This window comes from Fusarium verticillioides, chromosome 8, assembly GCF_000149555.1.
Source record: "Fusarium verticillioides 7600 chromosome 8, whole genome shotgun sequence".
NCBI lineage: Eukaryota > Fungi > Ascomycota > Sordariomycetes > Hypocreales > Nectriaceae > Fusarium > Fusarium verticillioides.
Window position 1 is genome coordinate 894,090 of NC_031682.1, and position 14,863 is coordinate 908,952.

The 14,863-nt window shown below is 46.3% G+C and overlaps 5 protein-coding genes across 6 annotated transcripts; 1 reads left to right on the plus strand and 4 right to left on the minus strand.

Moving 5' to 3' along the window:
• Positions 1-342: 342 nt before the first annotated feature.
• FVEG_07455 (hypothetical protein) lies at positions 343-1,525 on the minus strand. The gene is made up of 3 exons (XM_018896103.1): positions 1,408-1,525; positions 980-1,359; positions 343-931 (listed from the first exon to the last, which is right to left on the minus strand). The coding sequence occupies exons 1-3, from the start codon at positions 1,503-1,505 to the stop codon at positions 540-542; spliced, it is 870 nt and encodes a 289-aa protein (XP_018753503.1). The 5' UTR covers positions 1,506-1,525; the 3' UTR covers positions 343-539.
• Positions 1,526-4,984: 3,459 nt separating this feature from the next.
• Positions 4,985-7,909, minus strand: FVEG_16107 (hypothetical protein). The gene is made up of 9 exons (XM_018905348.1): positions 7,158-7,909; positions 6,977-7,110; positions 6,682-6,931; positions 6,454-6,629; positions 6,206-6,405; positions 5,799-6,156; positions 5,686-5,751; positions 5,578-5,631; positions 4,985-5,521 (listed from the first exon to the last, which is right to left on the minus strand). Exons 1-9 carry the CDS (start codon positions 7,305-7,307, stop codon positions 5,209-5,211), a joined length of 1,701 nt encoding a protein of 566 aa, XP_018753502.1. The 5' UTR covers positions 7,308-7,909; the 3' UTR covers positions 4,985-5,208.
• A 370-nt stretch (positions 7,910-8,279) lies between these two features.
• FVEG_16106 (cysteine synthase A) lies at positions 8,280-10,954 on the plus strand. 2 transcript variants are annotated; one of them, XM_018905346.1, is made up of 7 exons: positions 8,280-8,884; positions 8,934-9,126; positions 9,192-9,318; positions 9,369-9,459; positions 9,507-9,567; positions 9,623-9,983; positions 10,031-10,954. In XM_018905346.1, exons 1-7 carry the CDS (start codon positions 8,692-8,694, stop codon positions 10,637-10,639), a joined length of 1,635 nt encoding a protein of 544 aa, XP_018753500.1. In that variant the 5' UTR covers positions 8,280-8,691; the 3' UTR covers positions 10,640-10,954. The 2 variants fall into 2 exon arrangements, with proteins under 2 accessions (XP_018753500.1, XP_018753501.1); XM_018905347.1 differs by having other exon boundaries at positions 8,630-9,126.
• On the minus strand, positions 10,909-12,860 carry FVEG_07450 (hypothetical protein; the record flags this gene model as incomplete). Its single annotated transcript, XM_018896102.1, has 4 exons — positions 10,909-11,562; positions 11,610-12,412; positions 12,462-12,722; positions 12,842-12,860. The coding sequence occupies 4 exons, from the start codon at positions 12,858-12,860 to the stop codon at positions 10,909-10,911; spliced, it is 1,737 nt and encodes a 578-aa protein (XP_018753499.1).
• A 366-nt stretch (positions 12,861-13,226) lies between these two features.
• On the minus strand, positions 13,227-14,559 carry FVEG_07449 (hypothetical protein; the record flags this gene model as incomplete). The annotated part of the gene is made up of 6 exons (XM_018896101.1): positions 13,227-13,564; positions 13,611-13,781; positions 13,831-13,925; positions 13,974-14,176; positions 14,227-14,472; positions 14,527-14,559. 6 exons carry the CDS (start codon positions 14,557-14,559, stop codon positions 13,227-13,229), a joined length of 1,086 nt encoding a protein of 361 aa, XP_018753498.1.
• Between the last annotated feature and the right edge of the window lie 304 nt (positions 14,560-14,863).

The window sequence follows — 14,863 nt, forward strand, 5'->3', positions numbered from 1 at the left end:
CTAACTTAGCGCAAAGGTGATTTCGGTGCCGGGCTAAGATGTTGCTTACACCACGTCTTGTTAAGTTGGACCCTAAGTTCTAGATAGTAAAAGCTTGAATACATGATTTAGATCCGACAACACTAATCGGCGAGTACTCAAAATACGAGGCCTTGAATGCTTCCATAAAGAGGGAGTATTTTCCCCACCTGAATAGCTATATCCTTTCTTCTTTCCTGCTGTCAAATATCTTTCACTGGGTTCTCAGAGTGACCGTTGACTCAAGTCATATACTTGATCGCCCAGGTCGCCTCGAATTTCTGGCTTCACTGGACTTCCTGTTACTTTCAGCAACACTAATTTACCAAACAGACACTGTGCCGGAAAGATTGATTGAATTCTCGCCCGCAGAATGGGGGAAGTACTGGACGATTGAGATTCACCTAGAGTGAAAGATAAATATGGAAGGGTGATACTGATGATGACTTGGAACATGAAACCACTGACGAAAGAATTCATGACACTTTGCAATTGCTAAGTGTCGCGCCTCGTGAGCTTGACTATGCCTTGCCAGCACTTCCACAAATATCTATCCATCTTTCGACCTCAGCCTGTAGTATCTCCATCCCTTCATCTACACGCTGCATAAAAGGCTTGTGTGCATTCTCCTTCAAATGGACGTGCCAAACCTCCAAAAGCAACTTGTTGACATTGAGCTTCACGGCGCCAGCTTTGATGCAATCTTGCATGATCTCACTGGTGAAGTCGTTTGTTCCATGAAGTGCCATGAATGCACGTCCGCGGATCTGTTGATCAATGGATGTGAGTCTGGCAAGATCTAGCTCTGGTCCCTTAGGACCATAGTCACCGTGAATATTGCCGACACTTGGGGCCAGGATGTCGATGCCTGCCCTGAGGAAGTCTTCAACTTCTTCGGGGGAAGTGAGCTTGGCTGTAGCTATGTTAGACCACTGATACTAGGGTGGTGAGCCGTACTAACCATCAAGATCACCAGTATCAGCAATGCCATCTTCACCTCCATTGATCCGTCCACTCTCAGCCTCGACAGCGATACCCCGCTCGTGACACAACTTCGTCAGTGCAGCGGTCTTGGCAAGGTTTTCCTCGTGATCATAGTGACTCATGTCGACCATAATAGAATCGAAAGGTAGAGTTTTAACAACCTCTTCGATCTGATATTCATCTTGTGCATGATCGAGATGAAGGGAGAGCGGAACGGTCGCTGATTTTATTGCTGCGGATGCTGCCCATGCTAGAGTTGGTAGTTGTCTCAGAGTGGATGGAAACAGAAGGAGAATCAGCGGAGATCGTTTTGCTTCGGCTGCTTTGACTATGGCCGTGAGATGTTCAATATTGTGACTAAGATTATGGTCAGTAAAAAGCGCCAGTGATGCCGCGGAGGCAAACCATATTGCTGCTAGTACCCCGTAATTGCCCTTGACAACATTTTCCAAGATACGCAGGGTTTTGTTCGTGTTTCTCCAACTTTCAGTCAATTCTGCCATGATAGATTGCTTTATAGTATAAGTTCTCTGTTGAGGAGAGAAATTGTTGGATGGTGCGATACGAATATGCAACGCCGTATCTGATTTAGTCATCATCCAATGAGGAAATTAGAGCCACCAAATACTCGTTTCAGCGCGAGGTTAATGGCAACAGGATCAAATAAGTTCCACGGACTTATCCTTTCAGGGAGTTCGTACGCTCATATAACATCTTGTCTTACTATGAAATCGTGGCATGCGTACATGTTTCTGCGGAATGTTCCCGAAATCAAGGTCTTGTAAATATTATTCCTCAGCTAAGGAATCGAATCTCTGATAACATCAAACTATGCCTTTGAAACCAACACAACCCGTGCCTCTTAAGCGAGCCCGCGATAAAGTCCGTACCTGGCTTCTAAGTTAGCTATTCATCATGCCAACCACGGGAATTTATTTTCTATATTTCATTCTGAATCAAGAATCTTAATAGCCACCCTTCGGGAATCTGCTTGTCTCGTGAAGTTTCATGCGGTGAAATTGAGAGAATGCAATGACGTCGCAAGCTAAGTCCTTGGTGGATGGCTAGAAAGGTCAAGACTGGGAAGGGCATCTCAAGAAGCCTACTCACTCGCTATCAGCGGACAGCGAGCGAGGGCCCACGACGGTCCGTAACCAGCTCGAGCTATTGCATGTCCTGGGCTCAGGTCAGTCCCAAAGCCTCTCTATGTTCGACAAAGAAACTCGGAGAATTTGTGGGATGAAGAAAGAAGAATTATCTATTATACCTATCATCGGAGACAAGGGACAGTTCGCATAACATATCACTGTGCTCAACTTGACGAAGAATCTCGTGTACGCTCGTGTTTTGGCGTAGCATATCAAGAATGACACTCGCTTCTTCGTGGTCTCGTAAGCGTAGTAAGTCGACAAGCCTTTTGTATTCCGTCTTTTCGGTTCGTAGATGCTCGTAGCGCTGTTGTAGCTCGTGATCTTTATTCATGGGCACATAGCTGCAGTTTGACCCAGCGCGGATGCAGCCTTTACAACTGGGTCGATTCCCACTGCACTACGATGCACAGTTAGATTCCATTTTGACTTGCATTCGAGAAACCGACTCTGATCTTTCGCTTTCGACAGGTCTCACAGGCTGCCGTGACGCCGACTCTGGGGTAGCGTGGGAGGATGACGCGGGGTATAGGGGCAGGCGGAAGTTCGGTGGCAGGCAGGAGAGTGCGCTGATGGCCTTGGCTAAAGCCAGCCATTATTTAGATAATATTGAGAAGTTGTAGTTTGAAGAAGGTTCGTGCGTTTTACCTTGAAAGGTATCTGTTCCGGAGTATAAGAGGAAAACCACATCAAGTCAAGCAAAATCCGGCTCCATGGACGTGAGGCATATCAGCACAATCTGACAACTTCCCCTTTAGACCGCAGTAAGGGACGTATCTGAGATTTCGATACCTATCATAGGTCACTTACCCGTTCTGCCATCATTCAAACGTCTAAGAACCATGCCAACGACCGCATACCAACCCCAGTCTTTTCTCCGAGTAGTGTATGAAAGACCTGCACCTTCAGCATGATCTTTAGAGCAGCCAATGGCATTATTTCGGGCTATGCCTCTCCAATAGAGTTGATTGGGTCCTTCACTAGTCAAACTGTAAGATGATCGTCATAATAGCCGCATATCCTAAAAAATGTGGCAGGGACCCGACATTATGACTACAAACGGGTTATCTATTTATTACCAAGGGTTATATACTTGGAATAGTGGGACGAACGAGTCAGGATGATATTTAATTGGTGCAGAGCTTTCGGGAGAAGGCCGCCAGTGACATCTCGGCATACCACGTCGACGGACCGCGGCTGTTTAATGGGGTTCGAAGGCAAATGATGCCTGCAGCAGTACCCTAATAAATAAAAGCGGAAGAACTCAAGTTACTCTTTACTACTTTGAGAGTGGCAAGGCCACATTCTAGACCGTTTGTGCTGCGTTGAGCTCCATTCCACCTCAACAGTTGTGTACCACACAGCCCATTACTGCACTGCCCCCTGTCAGGAGGGTGAGAGAAATAGAGGCACCCAAGTTCTGTATAGTAATCATAAGCTATGAAACAAGAATTAAAATTGTCAAGCTAGTTTTAAATCTTGATATTGAGCATTGGAGTGAGTACTATAGGGGCATTGATTGTATCGATCAAAGGGCAGAGCTTCATTTCCATCGGCCCCATGGTCAGGTACATCGAAGAAGCTACTGAATATGGTAAAACTCTGTCTTTTGCACCTTAATATATAGAAATCAATGGATGAATGCGAAGGTCCAGTCGATCTGGTTCCCATTTATACCCCTGGAAACACAATTATCAACTCTGAAGCGGCTCACCATATGTCATTATATTTTACCTGATGTTAAGATTTTGAAGATTTTGTCGATCTTGAATTAGTTCTCAATGATTTATTCTAACTACTTGATGTACAGAGTCAGACTATTATTCGTCTTGAAGCATTCTAATGCCACAGGCGTCACTTATTCAAAGCCATGGGTGCCTAAAGAGACTTTCCTTTGGAGGGCAAAAGGCGGTGCTATTAAAGCGTGTAACGTGATTACATAGATAACTTGTTACTAAATGATGAAGCAACCGCTTAGTTCTTGACCTGTTATAACGATTTTCAGGTGTTCTTGATATTCAAACTCTATCAGACTTGGTGGCCTGCTTCCGCTCAAGCAGAAGGATTCCCGAATTTTCTCTCCCGTATGGATCGATAAGCAGATATCAGATGAGACAATTAGAGGGACTTGGTTTCGAATAAAAAAGGCTTGCTCGAAAGCAGAGTGACTGAGATGTGATCTGAGTCCGGCCATCGGCGATCGACAAATAACCCACCACAGGTTACTAGAATCAGCGACTTTCTACAACAAGGAAAATGCTCACGGAACGTTTAGTTCAGACATCACAAGTCCGTTTGACTTTCGACGTGTGATAGGATGGAACTTTGAAGAAAACCCAAGAGGAGCGCCAGTCGTAGGACAACCATTAACATTAGTTTAGAATATACGCCAAGGATGGCATGCAAACATGCTTTCGCGAATTGAAACTCGCAGTCCGAGAGTCGAGTATGAATATTTTGAGAATGTGTGATTTCTGTTGAACTCCAAAAAGCGGACATTATCACAATGGTAGCTCCATGGGTTCTGGCCATGGCTTTGCAATCCTTCAATACGACATAGAAGAGCTGAAATTCATCGAGGGAGTAATATCGAGAGAGGAGATTGCAAGAGTCGATTGGCATGCACTGAGTTCTCGGATTCATGAGTTACATTTTCAAGAGGCACCGAGAGTGTACAACAAGGATCCAACATGTTTGAGGCTCTGAGCTCGGTCGAAAAAGCTGCTCTGATACTGCAGTCGTCACTCAAGGCGACATAGAGTCCTCGAACGCCTTTTACGCGTACAAAAACGAGACTTGAGGGTGACAGCGTGTCTCTAGTAGAGTACCCTGGAACTAGAAAAGGTCTGATTCAAAGCTGGGTAGAAAGGCAGTAATTCTTCAATGATTATATATTAGATAGTAGCTGTAGTAACATTGGTATGAAGAATTAAAACGCTTTTGGTTGATAAGGTCTAAATCTCCATTTAAATACTTATCATAATCTCTTTGCCTATAGAGCCCGGACGATAGCACGCTTCCTCAGAATATCATCATGTAGTCACAATCATCGCAACCACTACACCGCGTGTTTCTCCCTCTTTTCATACGCCTTACGGCCTTCCTCCTTAAGCCGGGAGTCGTCCGGTCGAGTGAGATCAACCTGCGGCATTAGGAAAAATGCCAGCACAAATGCAAGGCTTGCGACGCCTGCACCTATAAGAAATATTATGCGAAATCCCTGTCTGTATGCTGGGAGAAGAACTGAGCGGATCTTTTCCGCTTCGCTTGGCGAGACTGTGTCTAGAAATGACTGAGGGTTGCCAATCAATGTCTTTGAGTCATGTTGGTCTAGATTTAAGGAGGATAGAGAACCAGCTAAGACGTTGTTCCTAAAAGGATGTTAGTGGATGGATAGTAGTTAGGGTGGTTGTTTGACTTGACATACAGGACTGTCCCGCAAACTGCAAGGCCCAATGTGGCCCCAAGGTTTCTCACGAAGCTATCATATTCTGTCAGATCTGTCTTTGTCAAAATTTATGGGTTTGTCACTTACTTGCGGAATGATGTGACAACAGCCATATCACGCCTCTCAACACCAGCTTGTGTAGCAATGAGCGCACTATCACAGTCAGTCAAGTCCATCTAAACGTCACAACTTCGACTCACGGCTGCAGTGTATTACCAACACCCACTCCAATAAGTACTGAGTAACCAATTTGTTTTCCAATGCTGGTGTTTTCATCGAGAGTTGACATTAAGCCAAGGCCTATGGCCCAACATAACCAGCCAAATAGAATGCACTCACGGTACCGACCGACCCAGTGTACGATGAGTCCGGAGAACGTGCTACTGGCTGTTTGGAGGAGTGTGATGGGGAGAAGCATCACTCCTGATTTTGTGGCGGAGTAGTTGTAGACGAGTTGGTAGAAGGAGGGGATGTAATAAACTTGCATGACGAAGTTCCAACCGTTGATAGCCATGGTTAGGCATGCGCCGTTGACGATCTTTGACTTGAAGATGTGCACTGAATTGATGTCAGAGAACGCATCGTCTTATAGCATGGAGCTTCTTACGTGGTATCAATGGATATCGAGGTCCTTTCCACTGCCATAGCATGAAAGCAACGGATGCAGCCGTGCCCACTACTAACGTTACGATAACCTGAGCGGAATTCCAGGAGTACTCTTTTCCTCCCCAGGTCAACCCCAGAATTACGACAGTCATTCCAGCCAAGGCAAGGAATATGCCCAGAAAGTCAACGGCTTTGAGCTTGCTATTTACAACGTCAGCTGGAACTCTAGCAATTATTTATGGAACCCACAGTCTCCAATCTCCTTCTACTTTCTTCAATGGCATGAAGAACAGTACGCAAAGTGTTGTCAAAAGCGTCAGTGGCAGTTGCATTCTGAAGATCCATCGCCATGAGTCCGCAGAACTCGACGAGAGTGCACCTCCAATGACAGGACCTATGCCATTTGCGAGAGCAACGACGGCACCCTTAGACTATTGTTAGCCATGATGATACGAGCCTCGTCTACATTGAGCTTACCAATATCCCTTGATATTTCCCCCTCTCCCGAAGAGGAACGACATCGCTCACTATGAGCTGCGCCACAGTCATAAGCCCGCCACCTCCGATACCTGTAAAGGCTCGGAAGATTGTAAGCTGCAAGATAGACTGCGCTAGAGATGAGGCCAGCGATCCGACGAAGAATATTGCGAGCCCCAGTAGTAGGATGATTTTTCGAGACCATATATCAGATAATCTCCCATACATGAGCTGCCCGACTGTTGAAGTTCTGGTATTGTTAGCATAGTCTCGCACCAACGCTGATGAAGCTTACATGAAGTATCCACTTGCGATCCACGAGACCTGGGCTGTTGAACCCAAAGCATTTCCGATGATGTATAAACTGGTTGCCAGCATAGTCTGGTCCATCAACGCCAGCAGATCTACACTTGCGCATGCCAGGAATATCTACAGATCTACTTAGCATGATGGCATCATTGTTGTTGAGGACTCACTGTAACGATGGCTCGCTTTGGCACATAATTTGTCTGCTCATTGAACTCATGGGTCTTTTCATTTTCGCCTGAATCGACAACAATAGTGTTTGCTGAGCCCGTATTACGGCTCATGACCGCGTTGGCGTCTGGTTCATGAGTTTCTGCCATTGTGTTTGGTGTCGCGACGAATCCACCGTCTAAGCGCCGAGGTGAGCAGAAATGCAGTAAGAGCTCCTTTAATCCTGATGGCGGAATGGAAGCCACCTTGACGGTGAACAAGTCCCTTTGTGGCAGCGTTCAAGCTCGCTCAAACTTGCTCAGGGATCGACATTGAGCAACCTTTTTGGCTGAAACAAGGTTATTTTCCCGGTACACCGCTTCAACTACCGTGCCGTGTATCTTGAACTATTATTGCCCCTTTTATTGTTATGAATGGCTTTTATGTAAATTAAATTAAAATGTCGTAGCCAAAGAAAGTCTGGTGCGATTGACTCTTAAACTGGCGCGAAGGTGTCATCGCTAGGGATCGGCAACTAAGGTCGCAACAGCGCGGTTTTTTGCAAAGAATGAGGTTGCAACGCGGATCAAAGACGGCTCTGAACACGCCACTATGCTTTCTCATACGAGCTTATTGAGCATATTTGCAAAAGTTCGCGATAAACATGCTCGTTGATGACTCTGAGGCTTTCACGATGCTCAACAGACTTTCTCACAGGTCACTCTCAATAACAATGGCTTTACAAACAAAAACAAGAATATTGCAAATATTTTCGAGAAAAAAACAAAGAAGCAATACAAAATCTATCAGGGTGCTTCTAGAAGTAGTTAAATTATGGATAATATTAAGCATCTCCACCTCGAGCCGCGCAGATGGAAATCTATCTATCAGGGTCCTTTTCTCCCAAGGCTGATACAAGCTTGCGGGAATAACCGAGGCTATTGTAAATCACACTCAAAAGAAGGAGTAAAAAATCCTTCTGAGAGTCACATCTGACCAATTATGTTGTCCATATGCGTGTAATCTCATGAATGGCACCACCCTGATGGTCAATTTCTCGTATGCGCCACTTCAAGTCTCCAATGCATCATCAAAACAAGCATCAAGAACCTTAATGACCTGCTTTACTAAAGCAGCTTTATTGGCAATTCGTCAGATCAAGTCCATTTAGAGATGAAAATCTGTCGATCAACAAAAGATTTCAGGTAAAACACTTCAACGAGCTTCCCTTGGGAGCCACTCGACAAAGTGACCCCCATTTTCGCTATCCACGACACTCACTTGATCTGCCGAAGATCTCAAGAAACGACTCATGCAATCAGGTGGATAGTAGGTCTTCTGATTGGTATACCGTTACACTCGAGAAAAAGATGCGTTGTTGGGCCAGACATCCCACGCTTTATGCAGAGGCAGAGCAAACCCTGCTGCCATCCAATGGCCAATTCAAAAAGGCTGGCAAGCCTGCGACGTACGACGACTTATATAGAGAGCTAGTACCCATGAAGATCTGTTGGTTCTACTTCTGCAGTCTACAAGCCATAACCTTATTCCAACATGGCCAGCCCCAACCCCCTCAACGTGTACAAGGGACAAGACTCGATTCAGAAGTACTTCGATCCGGAATCAGCACCGCCGCTACCGCTTGTTGAGATTCCAGATTCGCTTAATCCGTATCGTCAAGATGGAGTGCGTATATACGCTAAGATGATGACTATGCATCCTGCGAACAATGTCAAAGCGATGCCGGGTACGTAGCCTCATTGTGGATTTCGTGTGCTTGGTTGACCGGATGATAGCCCTGAACCTTCTTCAAAATTGTGTCGTACCAGGAAAGACAAAGGCAGTCGTTGAGTACAGCTCTGGATCGACTGTCCTGTCCATGTCCTTGATTTCACGAGCTATTCATGGTGTCGATGACGTTCGAGCGTTCTTGAGTAACAAGACAAGCTCAACTAAGCTTAGGCTCATGCAGTTCTTTGGTATTGACATGTGAGTCTACCAAACTACCATTAGCCATCTAAGCGGGTCTTCATTCTAACTCGTCGTAACCACAGTACGCTATTTGGTGGCCCATCCCAACCAGAGCCTCTCGACGAACGCGGTGGTATCAGAGCAGCCCAGAGACTTGCACAAGAGTCAGATGCAACTATCATCAACCCGAACCAATATGAGAACGATCTTGTAGGTCTTAAGTCATTTGCAGGGCGAAGCTAGTGCTAACGTTAGAATAGAACTGGAATGCCCATGTCAAATGGACGGGCCCGCAGATCTATAAGCAGTTACCAGAAATCAACGTCATCTGTGCTGGCATGGGAACCTCCGGTATGCCAAGATAATTCTTTATCAATTTAGTTGACTAATGAGATTAGGTACAATGACTGGACTTGGCACATACTTCAAAGATGCAAAGCCTACAGTATATCGGCTTGGGTCAGTAAACCCACCATTCACATAATAATATTCATCAGTATTAATTATGACTCAGTGTTTGCACAGCACCCGGTGACCGAGTCCCTGGCCCTCGATCCTTCGCTCTTATGGCCCCCGTCCAGTTCCCCTGGAAGCGGGCAGTCGATCACATCGAAGAAGTCGACTCGCACAACTCTTTCTCCCTGTCGTTGGATCTCTGTCGAAACGGTATCGTCTGTGGACCCTCCTCAGGTTTCAACCTCAAGGGTCTGTATCAGCTTATAGAAAAGCGCAAGGCTGAAGGTACTCTGTCAGAACTGGCTGGACCAGATGGAAATATTAACTGTGTGTTCTTGTGCTGTGACCTGCCTTACCAGTACATCAACGAGTACTTTGACAAGCTTGGAGAGAGCTATTTCCCCTCTATCAAGAATGGGGTAGGTGATGTTGAGGTCTTGGTATCGACGAGCTAACGCTAGTACAGGACCTGCTGGCGGTTGACTTGTATCGATATGATGAGAAGTGGGAGAGATCAGCATCCGAGGCTCTCGATGCATTCTTCGATGTCGACCGAGGAGCGCTTCTCGACATGGTTCTTGCCGACCCCAAGATTGGATCTGCCAACGCCGTCGACTTACAGAGCATCTTAAAGTCTAAGCAGGACACTACGATAATCGATATACGCCAGCCTGATGATTTCAGCATGTTCCATCTACCAAGCGCTGTCAATATGCCTTTCGTCCAAAGCGGTACTCCAAGCCCATTCTCCAATGCCAAGCTGCTGGAATCGCTATGGAAGAACCTCGAAGGGGCTTTCAAGACTCCCGGAGCAGAGCTACAGTCTCTTCTCAGCGGAAGAAGAATTCTTCTCACATGCTACGATGGCGATAGTGCTCGAGTTGCAACTAGTGTCCTGAGAGCCAAGGGATACGAGGCAGATAGTATCAGAGGTGGATTCCAAGCGCTGAACAAAATGAGACAAAGCTCAAATCAAACGCCAGTGGCTGGATCTCGGGAATCGTCGCCTTGGGTGGATTTGAGTCAGGAGGCGCTGAGTGTCGGGGCATCGCAGTCTACTCGCGTTTCGCTATAGTATTTTAATGAGACTTGATGATTGGCAACTAGTTTAGACACATGAGAATAGTAAACAAAGGATCATATCACTATTCTTGGATGCCCTGTACACTGCGAAATACCTTTAATGATATTTCGCCGATAAACACCTTTCCTCAATGATAATGCCCCGAGTTTGGGCGAGTCATCTCGCCATGAACGTGGCTCTGCTGTCTAAACAATATGCTTTGAATGCATCTATATATAAAGTGAAAACCCTGTCACTCAAAAGGTCATATCGCGAGAAGTCTAGCTCACTCCCCAGGCCCCTAGAACATTCTTCTTTCCCTCACCCTTCTCCTTGAGACTCCCATTTTCTAATTTTCTGACTCTGTTGACGATCAATCCCACAGATATAGGCCCAATGATCGTACAGAGCGTGATGGCCCAGGTAACAATCAGAAATATCTCTGACGATTGGCCATCTGCCGTTGCACCAAAGATGCCTTTGCTTTCGGCCAGTCCCGAGATCAGATATCCTATCTCACCTCGAGCTACCATGCCAATACCAACGATACATGCTGGATATAGAGACAAAGCCTTTTCGGGCTTAGGGGTCGAGTTACGCACTTGCGGAGACGCCTGAGATGTATCTGTGTCAGTGACGGGTTCCAGAGGAATGGCATCACGCTCTTCTCCTTCCTGTGCTGCACTGGCCCCATCGCGAGGTGATGGGTTGTCTGCACATTGAGCACCAGGCACCAATCCTTTAGAAGACTTTTTGAGTTTGGGCATAAGTTTATGAGAAAGCTGTACAAGAGCTCGGAAGGGGTTTCTGAACGACATAAGCCAAAGACCACAGGCAAGTTTAGCGAATATCATAAGGATGGTGTAGATGACCCCACGCCATACGATGGGACCTGTGAAAAGCTTTGTGATGGGAACCGAAAATCCAATGGAGGCCTAGTCCAAGTTAGATTTTTTTGAAAACGAAAAGTCGGGGGACTTACGAAGAAGAAAGGCTTGAGAATATGTCGAAGGGCAGGTTCATAGTAATGATGAAAGATCTCAGCACCCGAACCGCCTTCCATAACCTTTGGGAAAACGCTGCTCTCTGGGGCTGAGTCTTGAGTTGCTGACTCTTCGGTAACCACACCTTCTCTGGTAGCTTCAGACGCATTGGTGGTGATATGTTGGGCTTCGAGATGAGGAACATCGGAGTCCCACCAACTGATAGTTGCGCCAGCTATGTATGCAGCCAAGAGACTTGAAGTGCCTGCAAAAGTGGCACCAATGACTATCCCAAGGAGATATCCGGTGTGAATGACAAAAGCAGTCTGGCTCATAGCGAAAGTCTTTGAAATTCTAGAAGTCAGATTCGCGTTTCGGAAAGCATTGAGTCGAATAGTAAGTGGTAGAACGATGAATCTGCAAAGAACAGGAATGATGATAGCAAAACCAAGAGAGACAGCGACAGGTCTGACGACTGTGATGGCATCAAAGGCATCACCACCGAGGTTTGAAATAACCTGGACCATGATCAGGCCCATGACATCATCCATCATGGCAGCACTTGTCAAAACAACGCCGAGACGCGTTGCTGAAAGACCGCTTGTGCCTAGGATAGTAAATGTTGTGCCGAGACTGGTAGAGCACAAGGCAGCACCGGCGGCAAAGGCTTGCAACAGGGTTGCATTTAGCATGGGCATAACTGCAAAAGAGAGGCCGATCGGAAGAACAATTCCTGTCGTGGCCACGATGGATGAAAGGCCAAGATTAGCCTTGAGAGATCTAAAAGATGTTGACAAACCGCCTATAGCACCAATTAGAGAATATCTAAGTAAGAAGTGTACTTGAATTACCTTCAAAGACTAAAAGGATGAGCCCAAGGTATCCAAGCTGAACTATAGCATCTTCCACCTCCCGGGAGAGCCATTTTGCACCTGGTGTTCCCCAACCTATACCTAGCGCTATTTGGCCAATTAGACCGCAATATGCTATCTTATCGAGGCCATAATTAACCAAACTCAAAAGAAGAAGAAAGCTCGATAGAATAGCAATGACGATTATAGAAGGCTCGTGGTATGGAAGTGAGGCTTCCATTTTGCAGATGATGATGTCGGCTGCATTTTGTTAGTCTGGAGTTGAAGCAGTTTTAGAAAGGTCGGAGTTTTAATTCTCCGAGTGGGCTCGGGGATAAAACATGTAAGGTGTCGCAGGAAAACAAAGGACTTGGGCTTACAATCATAACTGCCATTCATGAACTACTGTCTTCCATTATGATATAATTCTTACAGCTATAATACGTGAAGTGCCTGTGTAGTCCTCTCTTTCCAAATTCTCTTCTATTCACGTTGCTTACCTCTGTTATCCTAGCCAATCGCAACATCTGGCAGAGGATGGCCGACCTGCGAGTCAATATCCCTGAATGCCAAGACAAGCCAATGCATTCCTTCACAGGGGTGAAGGATGTTGGTCGATTCTGGATTACTTTCGTCCCCCGACAGTTTTATTCGAGCATCGTTCAAGCCTCTCACTGGCAGATTTAGCTCACCCTGAATTTCAAGCCTGCAAATTAGACAGTCGTTCCGATATGATTAGTTGGTTTCTGTGTACATCATCTCATTTTATATAATCGTCCTATCCTTGGCTGCTACATCGAGACTAACAAGCTCGATATCGCTCCTGTTGCTCTTCTTGTCACTCCAGCCTGCCGTGAGCTCCGGCGAATGTGATCCTGTCCATGGGCTGGGACCGGGGTGCCCTTCTAAAGATGGCGTTTCGTCGATTTCTTCGAAGCCGCTTTGTGCTGCTCTGCGAACTGGTGCGCCAGAGGAGTTGTTTGGTCGGCCGGATGTGTTGTAGTTGTAATCGTACTTGGAACCCTTTCTGCGGAGATATGGCCGGAGAGCTGGAAGGCAGGCAATGATGAGGCCGATGTAAACATCGAGTCCACTCCAGAGTTCTGTGACTTGTTAGATGAGATTTACTGGAAACATGATATAACTCACCAATTGTTGTGATGGAACGGAAATCTCCGACGACTGTGAGCTGGATTGTCAAGAAGCGTGTGAGCGAGAATGCAATGTCGATGATTCCGAGGAGAAAAACAGAATAGACACCGATCTTGACCCTCTTCCGCATGTTGAGCTTATACAGAACTAGCCATGGCAGAGCAAAGACTGTACAAGTATTAGTACCAATGAGTTCCAACAGGTCTGTATAACTTACGCAAAAGACTTCCAACAAAATGCAGCGTCCAAGCAACTTGGAATGTAGTGACCAAGGCAAAGTCATCACAGAATGGCTCCGGTCCCAAGATCGACCTGCGTATGAGTTAGAAGAGTTGAGGAAGGATGAAGTGAACGCCGTACCAGTTTCGCCGAATGGGAAAGCAGAGGAATAGTTGCAGGCATAGTGACACGATCAATGCGCATGCACAATAACCAACGACACTCCAAAGAACGATCCTTCTCTTGATCATGAACGGTGGGAACAGCTGGAGATATACGACGAGAAGAGATGCCTTGCAGAGGTAGAAGGTCACGAAGAAAGGAATTACACTGGCCCACATGTACTACAATGCCATCAGCTTCATGTTGTTTCGGTTCGGATGATGATACTCACCCGTAGCACTCTCGATAGCTTCTCTGGCGGGACATCCCAATTAACAAGGGTGTAGTTGATCTCGGGCCTCAACACATCCTCCTTCATGTAAATGATGTCAAACGACGCTGTAACAAATGCCGAGATCCATGCTACAACCCGTAACCAATCTGCAGCGACGAGCTTTTGTTTCTGTATTGCGAGTCGCAGGTAAATTCGAGCACCAATGATGGCAGCGGCCAGCGTAATAAGGATGAAGTTCACTGCCTAAAGTGGTGGATTAGAGGCTAAATTCAGTGGGTTAATTTAGAGGGGACATACCAGCACAGCGGCGCCTGACGGCGCAGGGACCATTGTGAGACTCCAGGCGAAACTACAGCATTAAACAGAGACACAGACGGACAAAAAAGCAAACAAATAAAGAGCGCTTATGGTTTCGGTTCGGACCATGCAATGCAATATTGTGTAATGTAACAGAGTAGACGAAAACGCAGAATGATCGTCGCAAAAGTTGCTGGGGGATAAAGACGATAAAAACCCCAAAATAAAGCCGGCGATGTCTCAGTCCAAGGCTAAGGCTAAGGTACCTAAACTAACCCTGGCAATCGCGGGACCTGTACTCTGTAAGCTTATCAAGTGGCGCCGCTAGAGGCTTCAG

Excerpts from the sequence above, each read along its gene's own strand:
- FVEG_16106 (XM_018905346.1), top strand. The coding sequence starts at position 8,692 with ATGGCCAGCCCCAACCCCCTCAACGTGTACAAGGGACAAGACTCGATT. Across the intron at positions 8,885-8,933 it reads CAATGTCAAAGCGATGCCGG|CCCTGAACCTTCTTCAAAAT; the intron begins GTACGTAGCCTC and ends ACCGGATGATAG. Across the intron at positions 9,984-10,030 it reads TCCCCTCTATCAAGAATGGG|GACCTGCTGGCGGTTGACTT; the intron begins GTAGGTGATGTT and ends ACGCTAGTACAG.
- FVEG_07455 (XM_018896103.1), bottom strand. The coding sequence starts at position 1,505 with ATGGCAGAATTGACTGAAAGTTGGAGAAACACGAACAAAACCCTGCGT. Across the intron at positions 1,360-1,407 it reads GGGGTACTAGCAGCAATATG|TCACAATATTGAACATCTCA; the intron begins GTTTGCCTCCGC and ends CCATAATCTTAG. Across the intron at positions 932-979 it reads TGATACTGGTGATCTTGATG|CCAAGCTCACTTCCCCCGAA; the intron begins GTTAGTACGGCT and ends ACATAGCTACAG.
- FVEG_16107 (XM_018905348.1), bottom strand. The coding sequence starts at position 7,307 with ATGGCAGAAACTCATGAACCAGACGCCAACGCGGTCATGAGCCGTAAT. Across the intron at positions 6,630-6,681 it reads GGAAATATCAAGGGATATTG|GGTGCCGTCGTTGCTCTCGC; the intron begins GTAAGCTCAATG and ends CAATAGTCTAAG. Across the intron at positions 5,632-5,685 it reads GTTGTCACATCATTCCGCAA|CTTCGTGAGAAACCTTGGGG; the intron begins GTAAGTGACAAA and ends AGAATATGATAG.